The following is a 27579-nucleotide window of genomic DNA, read 5'->3' as shown; positions in this document are numbered from 1 at the left end:
GAGTTAATGTAACATTCTGATCCTATAGCTCACCATCTAACACCCGTACAGAAACCATCGGAAATTCTTAGATAGATGGATCGAGGAAATGCGAAATATTGGATGAAAAATCTATGTACAGGCATCAATAACATATCATCAATGTTTGTGCTTTCGTTTCATGTGATCTGCGTTGCCGTCCAAAGAAATGTCTCCTCCACGCTTGCGCACATTTAATGGGTTCCGCGGATCGTACAAGTCATAGCGGTCCGGATGTGGCATTGTTGGATCAAGGACTTGTTTCGCTGGCACGGGTTCTTCCGAAACAAGGCGACTGGCCATCCTGGAAGAAAGGAGATGAGAACGTGTATTGGTTATTTAACTCCTGTGGTCTCCCAACGGCCACTCCCAGTCACGGCCTGCTATCAACTTGTCATATCCCCTGGCTAGGAGCTGTCAAAATAGGAGCAGATACAAGCCATCATTTTCTGTAAGGGAGTGCTTATACCTTTGGTATGCGGGAAAATTTACCACTATTCGGGTTGTATCGGTTTCGATCAAAGCCTAAAGAACGAAACACCAATAACCAAAACGACTAGTTGAATTTTTACCGTCCTCCACAATCCAGCTGTAAGCACCGTTCGAGGATATGGAAAATCCGCAGGGATTTCTTTCGACTTACAGTGTAATGAGGATCCTTACGCGCAATATCATGCAGAAAACACTTTCGTCCCATTGGCTTCAAGCTGGCGTATAAATTTTTACTGCAGAAAGACAAGGAAACAAGCATATATGCTGCAATCTGCGCTCTGCATGAGGAACTGCCAGGCTGATGCGATCAACGCAACGCCAGTTACATAGTGAACGAGATGCATTGGAAAATGCTGTGCACAATAAGATAGAAAGAGCAGGCTTATTTTCTGCCGTCCAAAAGCTGCGGAAACGGAAGCTCTTACATCGTATGAATACGTCGAAAAATTCACCTAACAAACTCACCAACTATCCATAATCGCCACCTTTTTCTGCTTCTCATCGTCTGGCAAGGACTGACTATCTGCGTGGACAACCGAATGAAGTCGAGAAGTAAACCTTTCCAACAGTGCCATTGTGGATGCTTCACGATCCGCGCCCTGGTATGAAGATGGCAAAACTCAAAGTTAGCCCGGACAAATCATGCCAAGTGGCAGTAAGTGAATGCACAGAACATGAAAAGCCCTTCCTTTAAACATAGCAGCGGTAGGAGACACCATTTACAAAACGACCAGCTATATATGCTGAGTTAGTTCAGGGAACCGACCAATGTAAGTGAAATCGAAGTTCCACGCCGTGATCAACGCGTATGGAGGTTAGCTTTCAACAGACCTGAGACATTTCGTGTCTCAGACTACTTGCCGGAAATAAGGGTGGATACCCTTCTCTGGGCTTGGGCTATCGTACGCCTGAGTAGTCCACATAAACTTTTCACTAAACTTATCACGACTCGTGATGCACACCAAAGCAGACCAGCCTATGCTTCAGTCACCCGTTACGACCAAAGGTGTTGAAAACTTTTTCATTACACCAAGTAACTGTACATTTTTCAAATGGCAGCAGCAAAGGAAACCAATAAGACGGAAAGCCATACGTGGCTACCGACATGATCATATGTGATAGCTGTGCTCATTGACACCCTGAGCAGCAATACGAACTGAGGTCGGATACATCGAAAACTTGTCGAACTGAGTCAACGAGACTTCCGTCCAGAACATCCTCTTTTGAGGTGTTCAGTTCCGAGGTTGTCTTACATGATAACAAACCCGCCCAACTGTCATCTTTCTTTCATCCCGATTCTCTCCAATACAATGTTTTTTTTGTGTTTAGAATGTTCTTGCCTTTCTCTGCGGAAAAAGTCACATTAATTTGTGATTCACATACATACCCCAAACTCGATTTTAATCCGTTGGAACCAATGTTCCAACGGCACGGAAACGCAGTTGGCTATGCTGCAGGGTGGGATGACACCAAGCTCATTAACTCAGTTCGGTAAAGGGAGCCAGCCAGGATTACCACATATCCGGGCTCAAGTCGTATCGGAGCTCAAGGGATGAGAATGCGACTGCTTCGCTCGATAACGTCTATCGCTCAGTTTCACTTTACACTGATTTGGTGTGTGTATTGAAATTTGATCTTCGTTCAAAAAACATCTAGGCGACACGACCACAAAAAGGACGGTAATTCGAGTTAAATGGCTGGTTGGAACACACGTTGGACCCGTCTTAGTGCCATCTACTTGTTTTCGTCCATTTATTTCTATTTATTGTCCGGTACGATAAGATGGCAGCCGACTCAGTGGAAATATTACAACCAGGCTCGAATCCCCGAACGAACTTTTATTTCACCATTGTGTGCAGGCCAGTCGTTGTCTGAATTGATAACTGCACACCGACCCCCACATAGTCCTATTGCTGAGAGTAATTTCCATACTGTCGAACCAATCGGGTCCGAACGAGCGCGGCCCACAACTCAATTGGGTGCTCGGAATTTCAAGCACCTACAGTTTTTCATGTCCATACAAAAATTGTGACGGTAAGGAAACGAAGTTCGGAAAGTAACCACTGAATTGAGTAGTGTCAGCTAGTGTTCCACGAAGCAGTCATAGTCTGTCCAGCAGATTAGCCGAAAACAAAATCGGCTGACCCGATAAGAAGGTGCTGGTAGGGGTGATCGATAGATTAGAGCTCCTTAGCTAGCACAAACCGCATTTGGAGAACACTATCCTCGAGTTCATGACGACGAAAATCAGATAGGGAGTTCTATAGTTCGAATAAATCGGTTGAATTTCAGTCGCACTTAAGCCAGTCAATATACAAGGCTTGGGATTTCATGGGTATCATGAAACGAATGCACACAAACGACGTCCAGGTTTGACGATGTGGTTGGTATGCTTCTGGAGTGGATGAGACGAACAGCGACAGTTGTCTATGAATGTCTTCATTCCATACTCTTTTTGACCAATATTTTAACCATCGGAGCCCTTGGTTCAAGTGATTCAAAACAAGAAGCATGAGGGTCGCCAGATGGGAAGAAGAAAAATACAAAAGGGTCAACGGCGCATTAGCATTCGATTGACTACTCCCGAGATTACCCATATGCAGTATGGGGCTCTGACGGTAGAGACCCCAGACCAGCATCTGTTCGGTTCTCGCGTATCCATGTAGACCGCGTTACTTCCCTCGGAAGAGCCGATTTTTCTGCAACCACCGGCATCCGTTTGCTTCCTTCAGCTAGGCTCGCTACAATAGCTCTAGACCTACTGGCAGTTTGCGTCCCCCACATATCCAAGAAGAACGTTGCAAAGGTTATATGAGCGAGTGAGTAGATCAGTGGGATTAAGCTGAATGCCGATCGGCGTGTGACAACCGACAAGTGCTCAAGTGGAGATGGTTGGTATTCCAGGGAAGCGCAACAACCTCGGAGCTTATATCACGAAGTGAAAGTGGGGCTTTATTGCTGCCAATGCCGACAGCGGACAAATGTCTGTTCTACTGGAAAGTCAAGACGATGTAGCGCGTGATGGGATACCTTGTAATACACTTGCACACAAGGGAAGTCTTTCCCGAAGGAATTTTCCGGTCATTGGAAATAACAGACACCCACAGTCTGTTAATGCGCAGCAGAATATAAAGTCCCGATTCCACCTAGAGCTTAAACCACCGTTATTGCTCTCTGGTGCTTGGTATTTCCTGATATATAACAGCGCTCCAAATAACTATATTCAATTAGCCATCTGCAACTCATAACGTACTGGTGAGAGAACTGAAGGGATCAGTATGCAGTTCAGGGGGACCGGAGTGCCATTGCACACGGCCGGTAGATCTGGTGCCATGAAGATCAGCGAGCTAAGGAGCGAAATCAGATGAGGCTCTCGCTTCCCGATAATCTTCAAGTTTAATGGAGAGCTTCTTTTTGGAAAGAGGAAAACTATATTCATTAGTCGGGCAATGAGGTCTTGAAATAGAATGTAATGTAATTTGCAACGTTCATTCCTTGAATCAAGATTACGCATACAGCTGACAGGTAGTGATAAATGCTGGCTTCAGCCAATAGAGAACGAGTTTCGATTGAACACCTTTGAGGTGGACGAGCATCTGGCAGTCGTTCGACACGCCATTCAAGCTAATCACATGATTCAGAATGCAAATGTGTTCGCCTACTCAGATGGTTGTTCAAATGCGTCCAACGTGTGCTGGTGGAGTAGTGGTAACATGTTTGCTTTGCACATCATAGTTCCGAAGTCAAAATACCGCCAACGAGGTGAGTGGAATCCGAATTCCGTGCTTCTCCTTCCATGAGGTGAACTAACCAGAATGGTTGCGCCAGGACAAGGTGACTGATGACGGATGACTGGTCACACAAATATGGACGCTAAATCACATAAGGGTAGCTCAACGCAAAGACATACCTTCTTAGCTTTCTTCGCTTTGGCTTTGTAGCCAGCAAAGTCCGCAGAAAACGTTTCGGGATCAATAACGACCTCTTTCGTTAGCGAATTTTCTTCACCAAGCAATTCTTTCTCCTCCCATCGGGCCAAGGCTTCTGCTTCTGCTTCTTCCTGTTCTTGGGCTTCCCGTTTGCGACGTTCAGCATCAGCGACTTCCTTGTTCTTCAATTCCATTTCAAGACGCTTGGATTGGAGAATCGCACGACGCAGCTCCTCAGCTTCCTGCTGCAGAGCCAGGCTAAGAATGGAGACAAAAAATGAGTGGTTATTCAAAAATCCAGATGGTACAGAGGTGAAGCAAAAAATACCACAGAATCGGAGTGAAACAGCACTTGCTTTTTCATATTCATTTATCAGACGCGGATTTCGACGGCAGGGTACTCAATTTGATCATGTCATTGTAATCCAGGCAGAAAGCCAGAAATTAAATGTCCGTAGCGTGAAACTTGGAGTTAGCAAACCCTTAAAGAGATTAGTTCCGTTCCACTTCTTCGAGACTTGAACACGACATCAAGGCATCACGGATGAAGTTTTAGTTAACAATTAAGCACAAAAACGGGTTTGGAGGCAGAAAACGATCACTGAAATATGAAACTTAAGAACACTCTTGGGAAAACAACTTCAACCTTAAGAAACTGGCTAACTTACATTCGCCTTTGCTTCTCTTCCTCAGTCTCGAGGCTTTCTGCCATCGCCAACTGTCGCCGCCGCCGCCGTTCCTGTGCCTCTTTATCGGCTTCGGCTGTGGCCTGACTGACAAGTTCCGTGTCTTTGTCGGTGATTGTGACTGGTTGGGAACTGAGACGAGGATCAGAAAGGAGGTCATGAGCACTCTTCCCTTTCTTGCGCAATTTCTAGAGGTGTAGAAACACAAAACCCGAGACTGCTTGATGGCCGATGGGAACTGAAGTACAGAAACGAATCTGATGAAAGATACTATCACGGGTCAGCAAAGCGTTCTCCGGATCTGATACACAATCGCTATGCGTCGTCCCGAAGGACTAGTAATCTGGATTGGCTTACGACCTAAGAAATACAGAGAAAAAGCAACTTGAACACCTTTGTCAGATAACAATGGGTCTGTGTAAAGGGCGACTTCCCATTAATGTTGAAAACTGTGGGAGGATTGGGTGCTTTCTGTATATGACTACTTAAGGATACAGGCCGCAAAACCAGCAGTTTGAAACGAATCGCACATTCGGAACCCCCAATTTACAACACTAAACGTATGCTATCTGGGCTATCTCTCAGAAAGCAAAAAACGACTCAAAGGATAGTAACTAAAAACAGATGTACAGCCGACTAACAGAGCGTATCTAGGGCTTAAAAATCAATGAGGCAAATAAGCGAGTGCAAGTATAGAACAGCTCCGCCTCGAAAAAGGCCGATGACTTACCTCAGAAACAACAGACGTTACATGTTCCTCCTCTTCAGCCTCTTCTCCAAATGAAAGCAAAGAAAAATTTCTTCGGGAACGGAAGAAAACAGAATACATAATTAGTTCAGTGTGTACATATTAACTTGACAGGAGCTAATCGTGACAGACAGTGAGGTGGGTTTTAAGCTACAAGAAAGACACCATAGAGAAACCAACAGCGACTGCCATAGTCTCCGTATCACCTTTTAATAGCTGGCGCATCGAACAAGGTATTGGCATGATACGTAGTACCGAAACAGGGACGACATACTGTGACAGCCGCACTTAAAATGGTACTAATTAGACAGTCCGAAATTAAACCGTTCGAGTCGCCAAGCTATGTGGTAAAAGTATCGTAAACGCGGGGCTCATGTAGATTTTGTTCCTCGAGGAACGTTCGAACGGTCAGGTGCAAGTATAAGAAGAATCCAACTATTAGGTTGCGTATTAGTGATTGGCTGCCTTCTTTTAGACTGCTCACTGAGGATCCAGAAATTCAGAAAAGGAGGTGGCATAATGCTCTCACTTGTTCACTATTTAGGAGGACCTTATTAGCCACTGATACAAGTGCGACCGCGAAATATTGTTGCTGCTGTAGAAAATATTTGTAACAGAAAGAACAGTGAGAGATTGAAAGACCTAGCGTTGAAATAACCTAAACATTTTGATGTGCGTACACATACACGATGCACTCGGTCGGATAATCTGAATAATTACCAACACCAAGTTACTAGATAACATGGGTTAACAACCACTTACTGCCGGTTCTCTAACCAAACCCTGGGATGGAAGTCAGTCACTGGTCGCCGTCACTGATCTTCAAGTGATAATCTACTAATATCCTGTCTTGTTTCACTATTCACGAAACAAAACACAATAAATGTATCGGTCTACTATGAGCTCGCGTGCGTAGCCATTTAGGTACGGTTTTAAATGAACCAACTGTTACATGGCCGAAAGCCTGTCTTCTAGTCGCTTCAGACGAATTCAGTGAAGCCAACCTACGCCAGCTGACCTTTCTGAGATGTCGGCTAAGAGAGGTCGCAAGATGAGAGTGGAGCATTCAATACCAGAAGCAGGAACAAACGATATTAAAAATACGTGTCCAAATATTGACACATTCGTGTGAGTAGAGGATTGGCCCATGGCGAGTCGGCATTCAATCCCTGACTTTCCTGTGATATCGAAGCACGCCGATGAACCCCGGCACACAACAGACAATGCAACATGCAACCTGCGCTCAGCCATGTGTGCAACCACTTGAACATCCCGCACGGCGCATAGAATCGAAGGACCAGAGGATGGGCAGGAGAAGCCTGTTCTAAAGTCATCACCATACCCAACTTCTGGGCCATAATGGTCAACACTATCACCGCAAATTTCGCCCATATGAATAAGAGGAAAATTAGCTGGAAAATAATGTAAATGCGTCTACACAACCGACATCTGCATAGGCACGCAGCTAGCACCTAGCTTCTCCTTGGATGTTCACAGGTAATGTGAACGTCATGAGCGGGTGAACGTCTGGGAGCGACAATGCCAAAAACGATGTTGTATATGACAGAACATGAAGACAGGTGAGAATTGAGCATCTATATAAATATACCACAATCATATAACTTTCCAAACCCAATTTTGATGGCACCACCAAGACGATTAAACTTAACAAAAGAGAAAAACACTTCGAAGAGTACTAACAACCGGGAACTTGTCTACAGACGGAAATAGTAAGTTTAATGAAGAACTGTGATACAGTACGCGCTGTTCCTGAAGGAAAACAAAGTGGAATGATCATGGGCGAGGCCGCGTTGAGAAAACAGGCTACTACGAATAAAGGGTCATTGGAAAACTTGAAGTAAAAGGTCTCACAGTATCTGAGTGCAGCTGGACAGTAAACCAGATAGGAGTACCTAAGCTAGACAATAGCAGAACGAAGGGTCTAGTTCACAAGCCCATACACACAAACAGAATCAAAAAAGGTGGGTCAAGCAGCTCTCACTTTGTTGCTTTAGCTGTGACTTGCGCTGCGTCGCTTTCGAGTTCCTTTGGTTTAGTACGTGGTGGAAGTTGCCTCGGAACAATGTCGTCATACGGATTGAGAACAACCTAGGATAGGGACAAGAAGACTCAATTTTCCAAATAAAGGACACATGTACGCAATAGTCCATATGTGTCACCGTACTTGAGCTGGATGTCCACAATAAATTAGGAACACGTGCTTTTTCAAGCAATTAACTACTAACAAGGAAGAGTTTAAGGAAACCAATTCAATTCAGTTCAGTACAGTTAGTCAGCTTTAAACTGAAAAATCCGAAAACAAGGAAAGTATAGCATCGATGGTGATGGGCCAAACAGTTGGTAGACCTTGAATCATTCCGGTTTACTCATGACGACAGCTATACATTGAAGTCGATAGCTTTGATGCCGGAGCGTCAGAGGCTGCGTGTTTTAGTTCAGTGATTTCGCTTCGGTTTGAGCTAACATCAAACAACCGCGTCGGTGAAGTAAAACTATGCAAACGAGGGTAACGCTGACACTGTTTCCGAAAATATCGCAAGTGCTCATAATCGGCAAAAGGACCATAAGACTGTCTGCCGACTCATAGCTGGTTACGGTTTATCACAAACTTCATCCTTCCATGATATCAAAAAAACAAGATGCTGATTTAGATAAACTGACGGAAACGTTTGCTGTGTTCTGAAGTTCACCTCGTGTATCAGATAGCCGTAGTTAACGCCCCGGTACAGCCGGAGATATGCATTGCTGATTAGCTCTACCAAGTGCGGAACGAGAACTCTGTGCTTCGTCCTTTCGGAGTACGTTAACTACAGCGATTACATCAGTGATGACGGACAAGGTCACACAGGGGAGGTGAACCCTGCACGAAGATTTTCTGTTGGGCATCTGAGGTGGAGTCAGGAGTAAGTGCCGATTCCGGCTGCAGAAATTTGCGTGATGCCTGAGTTTGACAATCGGATACCTGATAGATGTGCGCTCTCTAGCCAGTGGTTGTGAAGACAGTCAGCGATTATTCGCTGACTACAATCACACTACAGAATGCAGGAATTTCAGCGGCCAGTTTGAAGTGAGTCCTTTGTGCTGAGATCACCAGCTCGCTAGGCCACCCTGGTCACACAAGGTAAATAGCTCCCTGGATGCGCTGCAGTATCGAGTTGACTGATGTGGACATTCCAACGCCGCCCAGTATCACTTAGGTTTCGTTAGAGGGTATGTCCTCAGTATTTGCACAGTGAAGCGCGACTTGCGAGGTGGCAGGAAAGGTGTCTACAACGATGGAATGAGGCTCGTACGGCCTTTGGATGCCGAAGCTAAGCTTACTGGCCCACTCTGCCGGAATCAATCTGTATTATTGCAATTTTGGTATGGGATCAGGACTACCAGTCAGACTGATACAGTCTCTTCAAAGGAGGCCATAAGTACAAAATACACTTGTACCCCCACAAGGCGGAAACGTCCGGAGAATCAAGGATTACTCGCTTCGAGGTGGGATTCGCCCTTCCGGGGGGAACCCCCAGTTAACCGTTCCGCAAAGGCACTTAGAGTAAAGCACTTATTTAGGGGGAGACTCGAAAAGCTGTTCGTTCGCCTCTTCTATCAGAGAGTTCAACCTTTTTGAAATTTTTTCTTGTTCACAAGAACACTGAATCACTCAATAGAGTATCCCGTTCGCTAACATACTTTGCATTATTTTCACACCTTTTCTAGAGCTCCACTGAAATCAGAGCTGCCAACTAGCAAGAGACGTTTGGTGGTCATGAAAAACCTACTGCTGGCTACGCATTCTTAAAATCTTAGGCCCATCAAACATGGTTCTAAGTCAGCAGCATCAAATTTGGTATTCACTCAGATAATGTTTGGAGTGCCGAGCTTCGTGAGTATCTCGAGGCGACTCATGAGGAAACACCTGTTGAGTGTCTCGCTAGATGGCTGTTCCACATGCTCATGATCCGCACGATCGGTAGCTACTACACTTGCATGGTGGTCGGGCTTGAGCGTTGCAGTGATCCGATGGGTTATACTGGATGGTATCTCGACCCTAAAGGTTCAAACACGAAGGAAATTCTTAAGGGTATCAGTCCTGTAATACGAGAAATCATGTTACGAAAAAGGCTGTCAGTGAAATCGTATTGCACTCTACCACACGAGTTTGGAAGTGTATCCTCCATGCAACTAACGCTCGCACATTTCTGGTAACGGCGACAGACCCATCCGAAGGGCGGGTTAGAAAAGATAGGTCTATAAAAACGCGTACTCGGATTGGTCAACAGCGGCACCAGACGCAGTGAAGCATCGGTGTTGAACACTGATGTCATGTTGTTGATGATGATGATGATGATGATGATGATGATGATGATGGTGATGATGATGATGATGATGATGATGATGATGATGATGATGACACCGGACGCATTATCCGACAGTCGGGAAAATGAATTTTACCACGAACCAGACGTGGCTCCAATGAAGCAGCATCAGAAGAAAGACATCCGCACCTTCTCTCTACTCATGAAAATAGAGTATAAAAAGAAAGTCACATTCTTTTTTTTCTTCACAAGAACAAATGATATGGAGTGGCATCATTATACGTAGGTCAGCTTTCGGTGAGTTGATTTAACCTTCCCTAGCTCAATGAGTGTAATAAAGATGCATGGACCAGCAATTCATGCTCTGTCGGAAACCATGCCATTAGCAGCCACCCTGACGTTTCATGGTGCGCAGCATGTTAGTGGCATCCCCACCGACGACTCTGTATGAGGTCACAACTGACCGCTACTTATACCATGACATCCGAAACGCCATCATTCAGTTCTATATCCCCTAAACCAGATGTGAGCAGTGTAATAAGTATTCATCACCATCACTGACAACAACATCAGAGAAGAATATTAGTATGCCACCGCGGTATGACAAGGTTAATGTGTTTGAATACAGTCTAAAGTGGAAATAAAAATGGGACATAGAGGGTGTCCTGGGATCAGCCTATTATACATATCTGATGTACTTACACCGCCAACACTCAGTTAACCGATCTGGATAGAAAGTAACGGCATGGACGTTACTGACATCGGCTATCGGCCATACCACCCAATATCTCTAGCCAAGCAATGGAAGAAATTCATGTGGATCCCATCCTAGAGGGCGAACAGCACAAAAGGCACCCAAACTTTTCGTGACATCCTTTATTCTACCAACTCAGTTAACCGATCTGGATAGAAAGTAACGGCATGGACGTTACTGACATCGGCTATCGGCCATACCACCCAATATCTCTAGCCAAGCAATGGAAGAAATTCATGTGGATCCCATCCTAGAGGGCGAACAGCACAAAAGGCACCCAAACTTTTCGTGACATCCTTCATTCTATTCTACCAGATTATAGTCTGTTCACTTCTAGGTTTCAACCGCCATTAATTAGCCACAGAAAATAGCGATCGTTTGGGCAGGCAGTAACTCCGCATGCGTCATATCAAGCCATTCATTTTATTTTGCCGAACATGCTGTTAGGAGTAAGTCTAACCTCCCCTAGCGTGGTGGATCTGTTACTAACAGCTAGACTAGTGGCATATGGGGACTTTACACAAGGGCGCTCATCGTTTAAACTCAAACAAAAAGCTGTGTTAATAACGCCTAGAGTAACGGGTTGTAGGGATTTCAAAACAAAAGGCTTTCAGACCAAAGTCAAGGTGCCAGCTATGACGGCCATTCCTATGAGCATTATCAGTTAAAAGCAGGCTCCGAAGAAAGATCGTTCACCGCGGGAGGTGTTCGTTCCCAGAGGTACCAGGAGTCATTTTTCTGACAGTCATTTTTCTAATAAAATATGACAGTAGTCGTTCAATTGCGACACCGTTTCGGTGCATAGATTCCGTGCAACTCGAAGGAAGCATTAGGACCGAGGTACTGCCAGACTGCCCAGGCTAGGCAGCCGTTTCGGTGCATAGATTCCGTGCAACTCGAAGGAAGCATTAGGACCGAGGTACTGCCAGACTGCCCAAGGCTAGGCAGGAGCAATCGAGTAGACAAGGTGGGGTTCGAATCACAGGCCTTTGCGCACCAACTCCTGACTTATCTCGAACTCTTTTTTGCGGATACGGAAATTCATTATCTATGAGGAGAAATTCACTCTTATGAGACTGCTGTATTGAAATAGGATGACCAATAAGATCAAAACGAGCGTTTCCGGTAAAATATGAAGGAAATAACAAATACTTACTGTGGTATTTACAATGCGATGTAATCGATAAGGTCTCTCATCTGGGCCAACATCTCCCTCTCCAAGGCGAAGCATGTTGAAAAGTGTGTCACCTGCTACCTTGCCAAACAATGTATGTTTACCGGTCAACTCCGTAGCTGGGCCTAGAGTGAAGAAGAATTGACTGGCGTTCATGTTCTCAGCCAGACAGGCCATTCCCACAAGTCCCCGACGATTGAACGACAGGCGTGAATGTATTTCGGTCTGCATTAATGTGCGGAGACGAAAAGTGTGTACCATAAAATCTGCGACGTAAATAAATCGTATAAGGTAATTCTCTGGTGAGAAACACAACGTTACTTATAAACGAGTGATTCGACTTATGTTCAACTCAGTCTCCCGTTAACACCTAGCCAATTTTCGAACTCCAACAAGTTATTCACTTCAGTGAGGAGTGCTATACTAACACCGATGTCACATGAAAAGCAATTGTTTATGGATGTTTTTCACACTCTATTTAAAACAGCCTGTTTGTGTTGGTCACAACATCACTGGAATCCGTGTCAAACAAGTCCACTATCAATTGCAGTATGGACATACTGACCGAATAGTGTTCACATCGGATAGGGAGCTACGACGCACATGCTTCAGGTCCATTTCAGGTCGAGAGTTACTGAATACTGAATCTCGAATACTCCCGTCCACATCTGAATAGCCTTAGCCTTCGTGAATCCTGTCGGTTGCATAGCTACTGTTGATGAGAAGAGGTACCACACCTAAGGGCTTTGACCTGAGTACAGTTGAATCGTGCTAATTGGAGCGTTCCTAGATCCTTTTGGGATGAGAACGACTGTGCAACAAACCGCAGGAGGACGTAGTCCGCTTCCCAACAAAAGACAAACATCAGTAACCCCTGTATTACCAAAGTCAATGAGGACAAAAGTTTGTCCTTTGGTTGGAAGACTCATCCGACCGTTTCAGCATTTGGCAAGCAGTCAATCGCAGCCCTTGTCCCATCTTTTGGTCCCTAGGTTATTAACAGCCGAATGACTATTTCACTTGAACGTGATCCTAAACCTTCCAGTACACGACAAGTGATTGTCAACGGCGGTATGTAACGGTAACTTGACAGGGCTGACCGACAAGTTCTTACCTGCTGCTCATTTGTTCTACGGTGTGCGCAAAGCCTGCATAGAAGCGTCTTCATTAAGGCAAGCAACATAAGTACTGAAGTATGCTGGTTACTCTCGTTTTAACAGTCAATGATAGGCACATTTTCTTGGTATGCCTTTAAATCCTCAACTAGAAGGAAAGGAAGGTGGAATCCTTTTCTAGATCTGCATGAGCCATCAGATATTCACCTCATGCATCCTTTAAAGAAATGGTTTTTACTTCCGTGATTTCGAAGACTGGGCCTTCGGTCCACGTCCCACCGCTCCAAAACTGATATGTATTGATTCCGTTGTGTGGAAAAACGAATGTACCCACGTCAAAATTATGGTCGTTCAAATACAGCATCCAGACTCTTTCATCTTCCGATTTAGGATTTAACTCTGCAGTGGATCAAAAACAATTTCAACGACCATATCGCTCGTCCTTTTCAAACAGATCATGCTCTGGAACCTCATTAGGCCGGTATATCGAACCCAACTTGCCGTCAACAGTTCTCCAGCCATACCTTGAGAGTATTTTGCCAACCATTTTTGAACCTAAGGTTGTACTTAAAACTGATTACAAAGCACTTCTTATTCCATCGAATGCTAACCTATCCATTTTAGAGGGGGGACATACGATCTGTAGCCTAATTTATGTTGCTCTTTTTCACCCACCTCTTCTGTTAGTATACCGGCCCTGACACCAGCTCTATGACTCATTGTTCATCCAAGCCCATCAATCGGTCTATTTACTATTCTCAATCATAGGCTGCTTGGGATATAAACCATGTCCCCAGCGCCGGCAAATCCACACGGACGAAAATGATTCCCAATATACCGAATAAGCACTCACTAGGGCAAGGCACTCTCCAGTTCGAAAACACCGGTAGGAGAGTACCCGAACCGACCCCAATGAAAGAGTACGACCGAAATTGATAAGGTTGCACAGGATAGCATTGATCACCACCAGATTGTTACAGTTACGACTCGAAGGGTGTAACATGTGAAGCGCCGCACAGGAATTAACCGATAACTGGTGATGAAAACAAAATAAGTCCCCATCTGAACGAGAAAATGCTATATCCTTCGTCATCATCATCACTGGCAGTAACATCAGAGGAGAACGCCGGTGTTTCACTAACGTAAAACTATGCTTGCTTACAGGGGCATAGTATTATCACGGAAAAAAGAAAAAGTAGGACAGAAAGAGGCACCTAAGACGCATCATTCAACACCGGGTGAAACTGAGTGTTCGTGCAAACCGAGAACTTTGGTGGGCTCAAAAGGCCGAAGAAATGTAAGGTGCAAAAAGTGTTGCGAACTGTCATAGGCTGTTCCACTTGATTCGTTCGACTGGTACTCGGAGGCTTCTTGTCAGCAAAACTATCATGGACTAGAACGAATCTCTGATAGTTAGCAAAGCACAGCACGTAGAACAACGATTCAGCCGGCCACCACATATTTCAAATCCGGGATTCTGGCGTTTACAGAAGGGTGGAATGCGAATATGGAACTCTCTCGGTCTCAGAAGTCCCGATCTACCGCCTTCTCTTTTCAAGGATAGCGGTGCATTTTTCAGTCAGTGACTGACTGGCCTACTTGAGTCTACCCGGTAGTAACAAACAGTAACAAAAAGGATACTTCCAGTAAATGGATGCTCGTTCATGCAAAAAAGCGTTCAGTAATAATACCCTTCCAGTGCCTAGCTACGCGAAGGAAGCACGAGGGCCAGGATACTATCAGGTTCCCAAAGGCTAGACAGAAGAAGTCGAGAGGCAGAAGCTGGGTTCAAACCACGGGCCCTCCGGTCAGTAGATTCGCGACCTAACAACTTTAACCATCTCACCGATGTAACAAGACTTCTGGCGTCCCTAGTTCTTCATCGTCTTACGGCAGCAGGCGAATCTTTGACCCGTGGGCATTAAACGGGATTTCAACCGGGTGGATGGTACGTCGATCACATCTTCACACTCAGCCAAGTATCAGAGCAACACCATATGAATAGTATTGGTGTTCTTAGACTTACACGGTGCATCCAATTCCGTCATCCAACCACTGCAGTCCGACAGGGTATGCCCCGGAAGTTTACGGACATACTCCAGTATCTAAATTCACGCACTTCTAGGCATGTGAGAGTGTACGGCTAGCTCTCTAGAAGTTTCCCTATTAAAGTGGTGTCCGACAAGGAGGTCAACTTTCTCCATACTTGTTCAACTTGGATATCGGTTAAATAATGAGGCGAACGCTGGAAGTTCTTCAAAACCCCGGTGCACAAATCACTGCTGTTGAGAACCGTGTCGACCTAAGGTACACGGACAACGTCGTCCTCGTCTTTGGAGACGAAGGCGAAGCACACGCTCTGTTGAATGAAGTGACCACCATCATACCGTCTTTCGACATGTCCCTAGGACCTTCAAAGTGCAAAGCCATGTTTCAGAACGTAGTCTCTGAACATATCCATTACACTTTAAGGAGAATCACAGGAGGAGAATTTTACATACCTCGGTAGTTACATTAGTTCTGATGGGAGTACGTCTGATGAAGTCAGTGCACAAAACTAAAAGACCCGAATCACGTTTGCTAATTTGCGTCACTCGTGGCATCAAAAAGATACATGGCCAGATCGTAAGGGTCGCGTATACCAGCCTACAGTAAGGGCTGTTTTGTTGTACGACTGCAAAACAGAGCCTCTGCGGACAAATAACGTGAGGTGTTTTCAGGCTTTCGACCACTGGTGCCTCGGAAGCGCTGCTGGTTTTGGATGGTGTCAGCGGATCAGTAACGGGGTGATTAAAAACCAGGTATTCGGTTGCGCGGCAGATACTTCAGTCACCGAAAACATCAACTGCGGTAGCTCGGTCATGTGCTACGCCTGCCAAAATACCGTCTATCGAGTGTTGTTCTCCGTGCCTCCTTGAGGAACGGCGCACACCGCAAGGTGGGAAACATATGACTTGGCAGCAGGTCGTGCAATAGATCACGAAAAGTTTTGATGTCGATGCGCAAGATGGAACCCCGTGATCCCCCTCGTGGTGGCTTCAAGACATTGCAAGAAATGGTGGTTGATCGATGTCATTGGCCTTCGTGCTGTTAGTTTCTTTCCCAATTGTCTGATTAAACTTTTGGAGGTGTAGCACTTCAGAATGCTTGCGACAGGCCAGTGCCAGGACCTGTTTCGCCCACTTTTTCACTCCTTTTCACTCTAGAACTTCAAATTTAATTAGACAACGTTTTGGTTGTACGGCAGTGAAACATCAGTTCAGCAATGACGTTGCTGTCTCTGATGATGGTGACAATTATACCCGTGGCTGGGAAAATAAGTGGAGAATAAAACTCAGGAAAGCGTGGGCAAAAATTACCTTGAACGGTTTACCGTAAACACTTTCGCCGCCCTCGCCAGTGCCAGTAGGGTCACCACCTTGAACAATGAATCCACGAACTAGCCGGTGGAAGGCTGTATCGTCATAGTATCGTTCCATACATAACTGCACAAAATTCCGACATGCCTTCGGAGCTTCCTTTGACCATAGCTCAATTTCGATTTCACCTACGGTAGTCTTAAGAATGACTTTACCGTTTGTGGCAGGTTCCGTCACATAGATATTGCTCATTTGTACACTGAAGAGAATAAAAAATAAATAGTAATAGCAAGAACTATAACAATAATAGTAATAACGGTAGCAGTAATGATAAACACGTCGAGAACAAACCACCTCCAACGGTCACTTTGATAACTTAGTACACGGTGCCGGAGAGGGGCCATAAAGCAGCACTATTCTGCTACGTAACTACGTTCTCAAGATGAGGACTTCAGGGAGATCATAGCGAAGAGTAAACGCGAGCAGACGCAAACACCTGTCTATAAGAAATTTTACATATTGAACCATTTTTCCAGCTGAACAAGCTGTGTGACAAACGCGTAGTTCCGGAGTACCAGCCTCAAACTGTTAACGAAAAGTTGTGTGCACTTCCTCTACACCCATTGGATCAGTCCCCTGAGAACGAAAGCGCCTATGCGGTTGAGCTTTTTATAAGCCGATCACATATTTGCTGCAAGTATCCGGCAAAATCCCAAGTACGTGGTCTGCTAAATATCGTCTTTGACGATGCCCGATGACGACTTATAGAAAACTTGTTGGTGACAGTAGTGTCCCCAAAAGGGGCAGCCAACAGGACCCAGTAAGGTTGGTTCACTCTGGAGGAGTGACTTTCTTCGGGAAGGATAGCCTCATCTATGATTTTAAATGGCAACCGAAGGAACTTTCAGCTAAATGACCAACCATTTTGAAAACAAGCTTCTGTATTTTATGCTGTTCTCTAGTTTACCCTGTTTGGAATGTACTTATCGCACAATGGAAAATAACCATATGATGCTAGCATGGACAGAAACGCCCAATTTGCTTACGAAACCTCGCTGACCGAAATTCCAGTTTTTTAAACCGGTCTGGTGTTACTTGTCATCAAGTACATAGCTTCTATCCTACTCGAAGAGAGCACAAGGGTTGAGATAACGCCGGGTCACCCAAGTCTAAACACGTACAATCGAAAAGCAAGGGTTGGGTTTGAACCAAGGACCGTCCAGTCAGTACTTCAGCGCCTAACCGCTGAGGTATCTCGAGGTTGTCACTTGTCACCAGCGTTCTGCCTAGCTGTGAGCAAGCCGACTGATGGTTTTTAGGCGCACCAATTTTGACACATTAGTAAATTATTACGCTCGTCTAGTAGAATGCAGTCCAACAATATGGGATGAATCCAACCTCATAACAATAGCTTGGTGTTGGAAACCGCATAAAAAATTTCGGTTTACCAACTGGGAGCCATTACCAAGGGTACACCAGCTACATCTACCATAGGTTAGACTATGGAATAGATGACGAGTGGCAATCATAAGAAAACAGCCAGTAAGTCGACGCCGAATCAGTCCTGTAGGCGGATGCTTATTGAAGTCCACAGGTTTGATACAACCTGACATCTTGGTCTTCGTGCTTCCTTCAGGTGGCAGGAAGCTAGGCACCGAAAGGGTGTCATAGCTGAAGGATTACATGTCCCAACCATGGAAAATTGTGATGCGAGGCGAGCTCGTAGGAGATCGCAGGAGAGTTCCTTCCTAAAGTAGTCGTGTCAGATATCTCAGCGCTGTTACTCCGATGTTCCCGTCAAACCCGGGAAATGCTTCGGAGGCACCGATGGTCAAACACAGAGAGTTTTCGGAGATATACACGCAACGAAATACGTCTCTGATTCATTAAGCAGGACAGATCGAACTGAAGCAATGTGCACTGTATAATTGGCAGTCAAGTTGTTGTCACATCGGCGCCACAAACATAGGAGGATGGCAACGCTTCCAGACTTCCCACTTTCGGAAGCGGCTACATCCCTCACCGATCCAACTGGACGTATGTAGTTGCGCAGTTTGACGAAACTATCTAATACAGTGATCTGTCCACCTGCAACCATGAAGTTTGGGCTTAATCCCACCCAGATAAGCAGTAATATTTTACACTTTCCAAGTGTAAAGCGCATGCCCAATCGTGCGGCGAAATTATCTGGATTATTTGAAGTGGCTTGCATTCTCAAGGGGTCTGATCCAAGAGTGATATCGTCAGCGTACTCAATGTTTACGGGTGAACGTCCACGGAGTATATCGACCTCCAATTCGTTACGGGAAAGGGCAGAGGGTTGAAGCAACACAGACTAGTCAGTGCTTTCCAGTCACGTTTGAATTTATCGACCCTCCTTGCAGATGTCCATTTTTCTGAAGGTAGATGGCTAATGAGAGCACTAGCCATAAACTGTGGTTTTCTATAGGGGAGAATGTCGGTAGCTCAGGTAGCGTAGATGGTCGTTGGCTTGTTCGCTGAGCTGGGTAATTTGGTTGCAAACGTTTCATCGCCAATCGAGGTGACATCATCAGTGCGTAGTTGTGCGTAGCGGTGGGTTATTGGTTGTGCGTTCAGTAGTGTTACGTGTGTGTTGATGTACGTGCTGGTAGCCGGGGATGACCTTTGACCACGATTAGTTATTCTGTCGGGCGGTTCCATTGGTTGTTCTTTTATCCCGTGTCCTCATTCGCCGATGCGCACGTGACCTCGCCGTCGTAGTCTAGTCGATGTTGGAGTGGCCTTTGTCCTTCCGAGTTCCGGTTGTGACCTTTATTGATTTGACTCCGAGGAGTTCTTTGGTTTTCGTTTGTGAATCCATCATTCGGTCCACCTTGAGTGTTTCGGTTGCGATGTTGATCTCTCGCACGTAGAGGTGCGTAAATTGGATCCAGTTCGATGCACCGGTTGATTGGATCTGCCGTAGAGTACCATGCTTCCAGAAATTCTCTTCCGTGTGGCGTGTCTCCGTATGCCAAAATTTTTTCGCGTTTTCCAGACTGATTTTGTGGCCTTCCTGGTCCTCGTGTATGGACATCAAGGACAGGGGGTCATGCCTCCTGACAGCCGCGTTGTGTTCCTTTATTCGTGTACATAATTTTCTCCCAGTTTGTCCAACGTAGAATTTGTTGCAGTCGTTGCAGCCGATTTGGTATATCACATTGTTCCTCTTGGATTTGTCCCGGTTGTCCTTCGTTCTAGAGGTTAAGTTCCTTAGAGTAGCACTCGGTTTGTGGGTCACGAAGATTCCCTTTTGCGCCAATAATCTGGTTGCGAGTTCTGCTATATTTTCTTGATGTAAGGTAGGACTACCCGTCTGGTGGCTTGTTCTTGCTGTGGCTGTTGTTGAGATGTCTTCTTCTTCGAGCTTCTCTTGATAAAACTCCTTGGATATCCGTTCTTCTGGAACATTCTGTACAGATGGTTTTCCTCCTTCTTCCGTAGTTCTGTGGTGCTGCAGTGTGTCTCCAACCTCCTAAACAAGGTTTAGACGCAGCTCTTTTTGTGGTTTACGGGATGATTGCTGTTGTAGTTCAGTATTTGGTCCGTATGAGTCTCTTTGCGGTATATGCAGATTTCCAGAGTCCCATCCACCTTTCTCTTCACTAAGACGTCCAGGAATGGTAACCGATTGTTTCTTTCTAGTTCGATTGTAAACTTGATACCTTCAAACGTTGTGTTGAGCAGTTCATGCGCGTCGTGTACTGAGTCCCGTTTCATGATGACAAAGGTGTCATCCACGTAGCGGATCCACAGCTTTGGATTGATGATCGGCAGTATTATACGCTCTCGTTTTTGCATTACCGCTTCAGCAATGAATCCTGATATTGGGGATCCCATTGGAGTTCCTTTCAGCTGTTGATATGTTTGTCCATCGAAGGTAAAGTATGTATCCATGCCAAAAGTCCAACAGTTTGCATATACTTTCAGGTTTCATGGCTTCCCCGGCTGCCAGCACGTATATCAACACACACGTAACACTACTGAACGCACAACCAATAACCCACCGCTACGCACAGCTACGCACTGATGATGTCACCTCGATTGGCGATGAAACGTTTGCAACCAAATTGCCCAGCTCAGCGAACAAGTCAACGACCATAAACTGTGGTATTGCAGTAAAGCATCATTTTTTCGGGGGCGAGATGGCCCAAGTGGTTAGAACGCGAATCTACTGACCGGAAGGTCCGTGGTTCGGACCCGACCGCTGCCTCTTGACTAGCCCTGTCTAGGCTTGGACAACCTGGAAGTATCTCAGCCCTCGTGCTTCCTTCGGGTGGCGTGGCAGTTAGGCGCCGGAAAGGTGCTACGGCTGAACAATTTTTTCAACATTTTTTTCTGGAAATGACGACACCTTGTAGGGGCTAAGGGCCCTAGCGAACTGGAAAACAGCACAAACTACGTGTACCAAATTTCTGTCCAGAATGTCCGGCCAAATACAGGTCACACATCTCCACGTACGAATCACGGAGCAAACGACATGCGCGTTTTCATAAAAAAAGACAGTTTTAAAAACTTGAACGCGATTCAGCCATTGCGCCTCACGCAATTTAGTGTGGCCATCAAATTAACCTCGATGGTACACGTATAGTGCAGTCAGGATTCAAGTCACATGTGGAGCGGACTGTATAAACTGTATAAACCGTAGTAATACTACCAGCCTCCCGTCTAGTTGACTTGGAGTTACTGCACACCATAGTTGGCATAGCAGCCAGACGTCAAACAGGGATCTCAACAATGACACATCACAGCCAGTACAACGAACTTAGGCACATCCAAATAAAAGTACACACAATCACGCGCACATGCACACAGAGATAACACACACCCACACACGCTGGCCGCATCTGACCGCCGATCAATTACAGGAACACACCAATCTGAAGACATCTGACTTGTACTCAACTGATCGTAGAAATCTATTGAAAAAGTTGCCCACGGAAACCGAAACGTCGGATTACACTTCATTTCACCACTGTGTTTTGACTGAAAAATTCCACACCATACACTACACGGCGTTCAATCTTTTCAGCACTATTCGAGCTGAATTTGGCCTGTTCACGGTATACCACCGTTAAAAGATGAATTATAGAGAAACAATCTGCAAATTTGAATCCACTAGGTAAGAGGCGGTATTATATCTGACCAGTGCGGTCTTACACGTCATACCCTGGAACAGACCGACAGCCTGGCCTGCCACCAGCCACAAAAAGTGAAATTGGATGCTGCTCTTCAAGAAAGGAAACATCGATAAGCTAGCTTAACATATCGCTAAGCCTATGCGAACGCCTTCCTGTTGAAAACTCTAGTAATGAACTTTAAGGGGCTGTTTGGTACCATAAAAAAAGATTAAACCAGAAAAGCATTAGAGGGTGATCTGAATAGACACCTTGTGTTGTCATTCGACTCACTATTAGGTTACATCATGGAACCTACTCTAGCGAATGACCTATCAGACAAGTCTCATATTTTCGTGTACATACATATGGCAAACGACATCTGTTCAACACGGATTTGGTTGTTTTCTGATGAACCTGCGTTTTTATGCGGATCACACAAAAATGGATTTAAGTCAGAGAGGAAACAACCAATTTGACCATTAAATATCTGACGACACCGAATGGAAAATACAGAACTTCTCCAGTTCGCGAAAATTTGATATGCGCTTTGAAATTCCGTTCGACACACTAAACGGGCTTCGCGGCAGTCCACTACACTGCCCACGAATCTACGCAGGTGGAATACGGCGTCAAGTAGTAGCACAGAAAGTGATGACGTGTTCCGATATCCGACTGCTTTTTATGAGCAGCCGCGGTTCGGGATATTCTTAGAATCAATTCATCTTTCCTTAGGAGAAAGTCACGCAAAGTAGCGTAAGGTGTAATTCAGAAATCATGCTTCGTACCCTACGACGACGGACTTCACTTCCGACAACTAATCAAGTCTCGTAACATGCCCTCACATTCCAAAACCCAGTTATTCTCCAAAAAGTTTAGTGTTATGGACAAGCGGATACCTAAGTCTATTAGGGGCATCGCTCACAACTCGCCCATAAGGATGCTTTTGTTCGGGTTCGAATCACGGACCTTCCAGTCAGTAAATTTGCGCTCTAACCACTGAGTCATCTCGTCCCTAGGGATATTTTGGGTAGCATCAAACGCTGACCATAATTACTGTATGCACTGACTGGCAAGGCGGTCTCTGGTGGTAACCCAGGGACTCAGCCGGTTGACAATTTGTTGGCTAAGGAAGCAGTTCAAGACAATTGAGGTTATGCGTTGAGAACGCACTGCATGCGTTGCAGAAAAGGCGAACATCGTATGATGGGCAAGTTTCGGGAGAACGAGAAACGATTCAGGGGCTTTGATGCGCATCTATTGGATACTCAAACTACTCCCATATTTTGGTTTTGCTTCCTGTCCGAAATTGTATATTACACGAAATGTTACAATGAAGTTTAACAAGCTACACCTCAAATATCCACACGAGGTCCTCATCACCCGTTTCTGATAGCATACGGTGGCTAGACAAGGCAATATTGCTGAACCCTTTTGTAACGAGGTTCCCTAAACATGTATGTATTTTCCACACCAGTCGTCATAGAAAGCAGTGGTTGAGCCGTTATAGGTTCCTTCGATTTCTGGTCTATCGGTCGTCCCCCGCTGCAAGCCGCGGAGCTTTTGGAGTGCCGCAAGTAGCAAAGGTGGCAACCACCGCTGGCTCTCGATCCAGGTACTACTGAACATCGCCCCATCTGACAATAACTGATTCCCGAATAACTACTAAAGGTAAACCACCGTCAAGTAGACGGCATCAACAGGGCCTACTTGAAGGTAAAACTCGTTTAAAAAAATGGCAACAGCCATTGACCACTATCCAACGACTTACTGACGTCGCTAAAATCTGAGACGGAACGCCGGTGACACTACTTGAACTACCAACCTCCCGTTCTACGTCACAATCCCGTGAGTCTTCCAACCCATCCTGAAGATCTACACGATGACCACCGTCCCATGGTTTCACGGCATGTGCTCAGGGTCTTGAAAAAATCGTGATATAGCGAGAAATACAGCTCTCACAAACGCGGATGTCAGGTGGGATACTTTGAAAATGAGACAAGATAAGAAACTCATTCAGCTGGGCCACCTTTCGGCGCCTAGCTGCTATGTCACCCAAAGGGAGCACGAGGGCTGGAGTACTCTCAGGTTGCCCAAGCCTAGATAGAAGTCGAGAGGCAGAGGTCGGATTCGAACCACAGACCTTCAGGTCAGTAAATTCGCGCTTCAACAACTTGAGCCGTCTCGCCCCCCTTTGAAAGAGACAAAATATAAAACGGGTAGGCTGAGACCAACTACAGAGAAACACGACCTCCAACCTCATGGTCACGTCAGTGCAACAGATGTGGGCAAAATGGATTTCCACCGGATGCTAGCAGTGGAATGGAATGTCACACCCGCCAGGTCTGATGGAATTTCAAATGTACGGGTTTGCGGGACGACAAGATAAGTCAATTTTCCAGCTTCCTCGTTTGTTTGTCAGGCCCCTCTGTTCTGGGGGCGATATGCATTCCAAAATTAACAAGATGGATGTCAAAAACAAAACCAATACTTCACTTCTGAGTGGGGAAGATTGGTGGAAATGTACCGTTTCAATCGGGATCCTCATCATCGACAGCATGACGTCAGTGTGCAACAGTCTCCGCTGCCGTACAGCCGTGATTTGTTTGAAAACCTTATTGTAAACAAAAGAATAAAGGTGGACGGGGAGGGACTTGGCGCTGGTCTTTGGAGGTGCCTACACCTCCAAAGACTCATTCAGGCAATCTGGATAGAAACTAACAAGATCGCCAGTGATATCGGTTGACAGCCATATCTTGCAGCGTCTCCAACCAGGCGCAGTGGGGACCATGCGATCCCAATCCCGGAAGGCAAGTAGCACTGACAACACCCAAGCGTTTCGCGATTTCTTTCATACCCCCCTGCCAGTCAAGGGTTGGCCACCTCTCCGCTTCCGCCACTCTGAGTTAGTCACGGAAAACAGCATTCTCTTCGGCATAAGCAGCACATGTCCCAACCAATGCAGCTTCTGGTTCTGGACACATCTTTCAATGAAAGTACCCGTTGCACAAACGAAAACTCGCTTTCCAACTGTCTCGTTACGGAAGCGCCGACACCAACCCACACGACTTATGGTTCTGAGACAACGATTGTCGAACACCTTAAGACGTCTCGGTTCCGCTGCCCGAACAGGCAAAATCTCACAGCCATACAATAAAACAGCCCGCTCTGTAGCTTGATACGCACGTCCATTGAAACTTAGGGATAAATCACGTTGACGCCACATGTGTCTCAAATTAGCACACGCAACTCGTGTCTTACGGACCTCCTCCGTTACACTACAGTTGGAACTAATACAACGTCCAAAATACGTAAAGCGCTCCACAACTTCGAGTGCTTCCCCCTGGATTGTAAGTGGCGTGTTCAGTGAGTGAATGCCCAGGAGCATGACCTTACACTTTGCTGGTACAAAGTGCATACCAAGAGATGAGATTACTTTGGCCAGTTCGTCCAAGAACACTTGCGCCTTCCCTTCCCTATTAACATGAGAATGATGTCGTCTGCATACTCCAGATCGACAAGGTTTTCTTTAAAGACTATTTGAATACCGGGGTTTGGGAGACCTAGGTTTCGCCCCATGATTTCATCAATCACGAAGTTAAATAGGAATGGAGAAAGTGGGCATTCGTGACGGACACCGTGTTGTGAACTGAAGCTTTCGGAGATCTCACCATATACTCTCACATGTCCGGAATTCTGAGAAGACAAAGAGCTTATTATGTTCTCGAACTTCCGGAGCATTCTTGGGCAAGCGCGTCAAGGAGGACAAACCAGTCAACCGAGTCTAATTAGAATCGGGAATAGAGGAATACTAGAGTTGTGGGTCGTTTAGCACTTAAAGGTTTGGTCAACGCGACCATTACTAGGCCAGAATCCCGCTTGTTGCTTACTCGTCAGTGTTTCACGAACCACCGTAAGACGACAGAGCACAATCGACGCCAAGAGTCTCGTCAAGACCGAGATCAAGCGGTTACGGCACCCACTAAGAGCCCTTTTACTGAAAGTGGGCACTATCACCGATTCCCCCAATTGCCTGGTAGAGTCTTCTGTTTACACATGTAAACAAACAGATTAGACAAGCGCTGACTAAAGACTTCACCAGAACAATGCGGGTGGGAGGTCGATCGGACCAGAAACTCCGTGGCGCTTGAGGGAACAAATGCAGTCGTGAACCTCCGAGGTCGTTCACCACAAATCCTTAAACAACAACAAATCCGAACGCCCAAAAGGGAGTATTGCACGAGCTACAAGTAGAAAATATCGAAATTTTCAACCACGAGCGGAAAAAACACGTGCTCCGAGGGGCCAAAGCCCAGCGCAAACCAGATTCTCGGTGCTAAATCTCTGTTACCACACCTCACAGCCCTCCACCTTCGGACGCAGCAAAGATAGTGTTAGAGTACTTAACCACAACCCTTGCACAAGACAAACGCGTTATGCGCGTTCGGGCCAGACGAGGTTCATCCAAGGATCCTGAAGGAAACGTCGTTCATATTGGCAAAGCGTTCCTACCTGGTGTTTCGTCATTCGGTCGACGAAACTAACCTTTCCTCTGCTTGGGAGGAAGCGACTGCTACGCCAACCTACAGAACTGGTGACCGATTATCGCTCGACAGATAAATGCATAGTAGCCTCGCTAGCGTACCGTGCAAGGTGACCGAACGCATTATGAATCGAGCCACCTCACCAAAAAGAAATTGACACCCTCAGTGCAACACGGATTTCTCCCAAACCATCCTTGCATGAGGACGAGGGACTCATATCGGATACTATGCTTTTCGACTTCTCAAAAGCATTCGATCGAATCTCACACGTCCAGCTGCTCCACGAACTAGAGTCTAACGGGATTCAAGGGGAAATTCTACTAAAGCGTTCTCATAAGACAGAACACTCTGGTTGAAAGTAGACCCGACCTCTTCTTCGGCACCAGTCACCATTGGAGTTCCTCAATGCTTTGTTCTGGGACTACTTCTGTTTCAGATCTATGTCAACGACTTTCCAGATGTCCTTTCAAGTTCATATGTACTCTTCGCAGACGACTTGAAATACCGGGGTTCCAATTCCAGTACCAGCTAGATGGATGTAGATGCTGCAAAGCAGCGGTCGTTGAACTGGCACCTTCCCCTGAATGAGGAAAAGTGCGTCCAGATACATTCAGAAGAGACTCAGCGAACGCCTCTGTCACGGATGGTGAAGTTGGATCAGAAAAAATTACGATAATAGAAAACAAAACGGATTTAGGTATCTGGCTATTTTCAAAAATGTCCTTCTCACTGCGCCATAAGAAATCGGCCCAAAAGGCACTCGCCAGTCCACAGACGATTTGGCGCGCCTTCTCGCGCATTATTCGCATAAACAACCAGGTAATTATGGGGCCTACGTCAGTCCACATCTTGAATATGCTAACCAAGTTGTTCACTCAGGACGCAAGAACGACGTAGCTCTCATTGAACGTACCCAACGAGTTGCTACGCAATTGGTTGCCAGTCCTACATCCGTGGATTACGAAACGCATCCCGGCGTGCTTGACCTCTTTGCCCTGAGGTATCGTCACCTCCTATGAGACTTATGTCCCCCCTGAACAAGGTTCGGTCGAACCTGTTGACCGGTCAACAGATTTTCCACTGTCGACCAAACACTCGGCGGGGACATGGTAAGATTTTCAGGCAACGATTTTCCCCATTTCCGGTAATTGGTGCTTAGAACATCTTTCTCCCAAGGTTGTTTATGCTGCATCTAGTACCCATAAGTAGCGCATAAGTAGCGAAAGATGCTGTCTCTTTCACTTTTCTAATACCTTCGATTGTGATTTCCATGTGTTCCGGCTGCACGACCGCG

At 45.8% G+C, this 27579-nt stretch overlaps 1 protein-coding gene across 1 annotated transcript; it reads right to left on the bottom strand.

The window, feature by feature from the left end:
- Window positions 1–27579, bottom strand: T265_06903 (hypothetical protein; the record flags this gene model as incomplete). Its single annotated transcript, XM_009172301.1, has 9 exons — window positions 1–322; window positions 976–1109; window positions 4421–4697; window positions 5108–5313; window positions 5856–5925; window positions 7876–7982; window positions 12112–12354; window positions 16604–16862; window positions 27539–27579. The coding sequence occupies 8 exons, from the start codon at window positions 16853–16855 to the stop codon at window positions 139–141; spliced, it is 1473 nt and encodes a 490-aa protein (XP_009170565.1).

Source organism: Opisthorchis viverrini, assembly GCF_000715545.1.
Source record: "Opisthorchis viverrini unplaced genomic scaffold opera_v5_151, whole genome shotgun sequence".
NCBI lineage: Eukaryota > Metazoa > Platyhelminthes > Trematoda > Opisthorchiida > Opisthorchiidae > Opisthorchis > Opisthorchis viverrini.
Note: the sequence above shows the minus strand (reverse complement) of the source record. Positions and strands in the feature narration are given on the sequence as shown.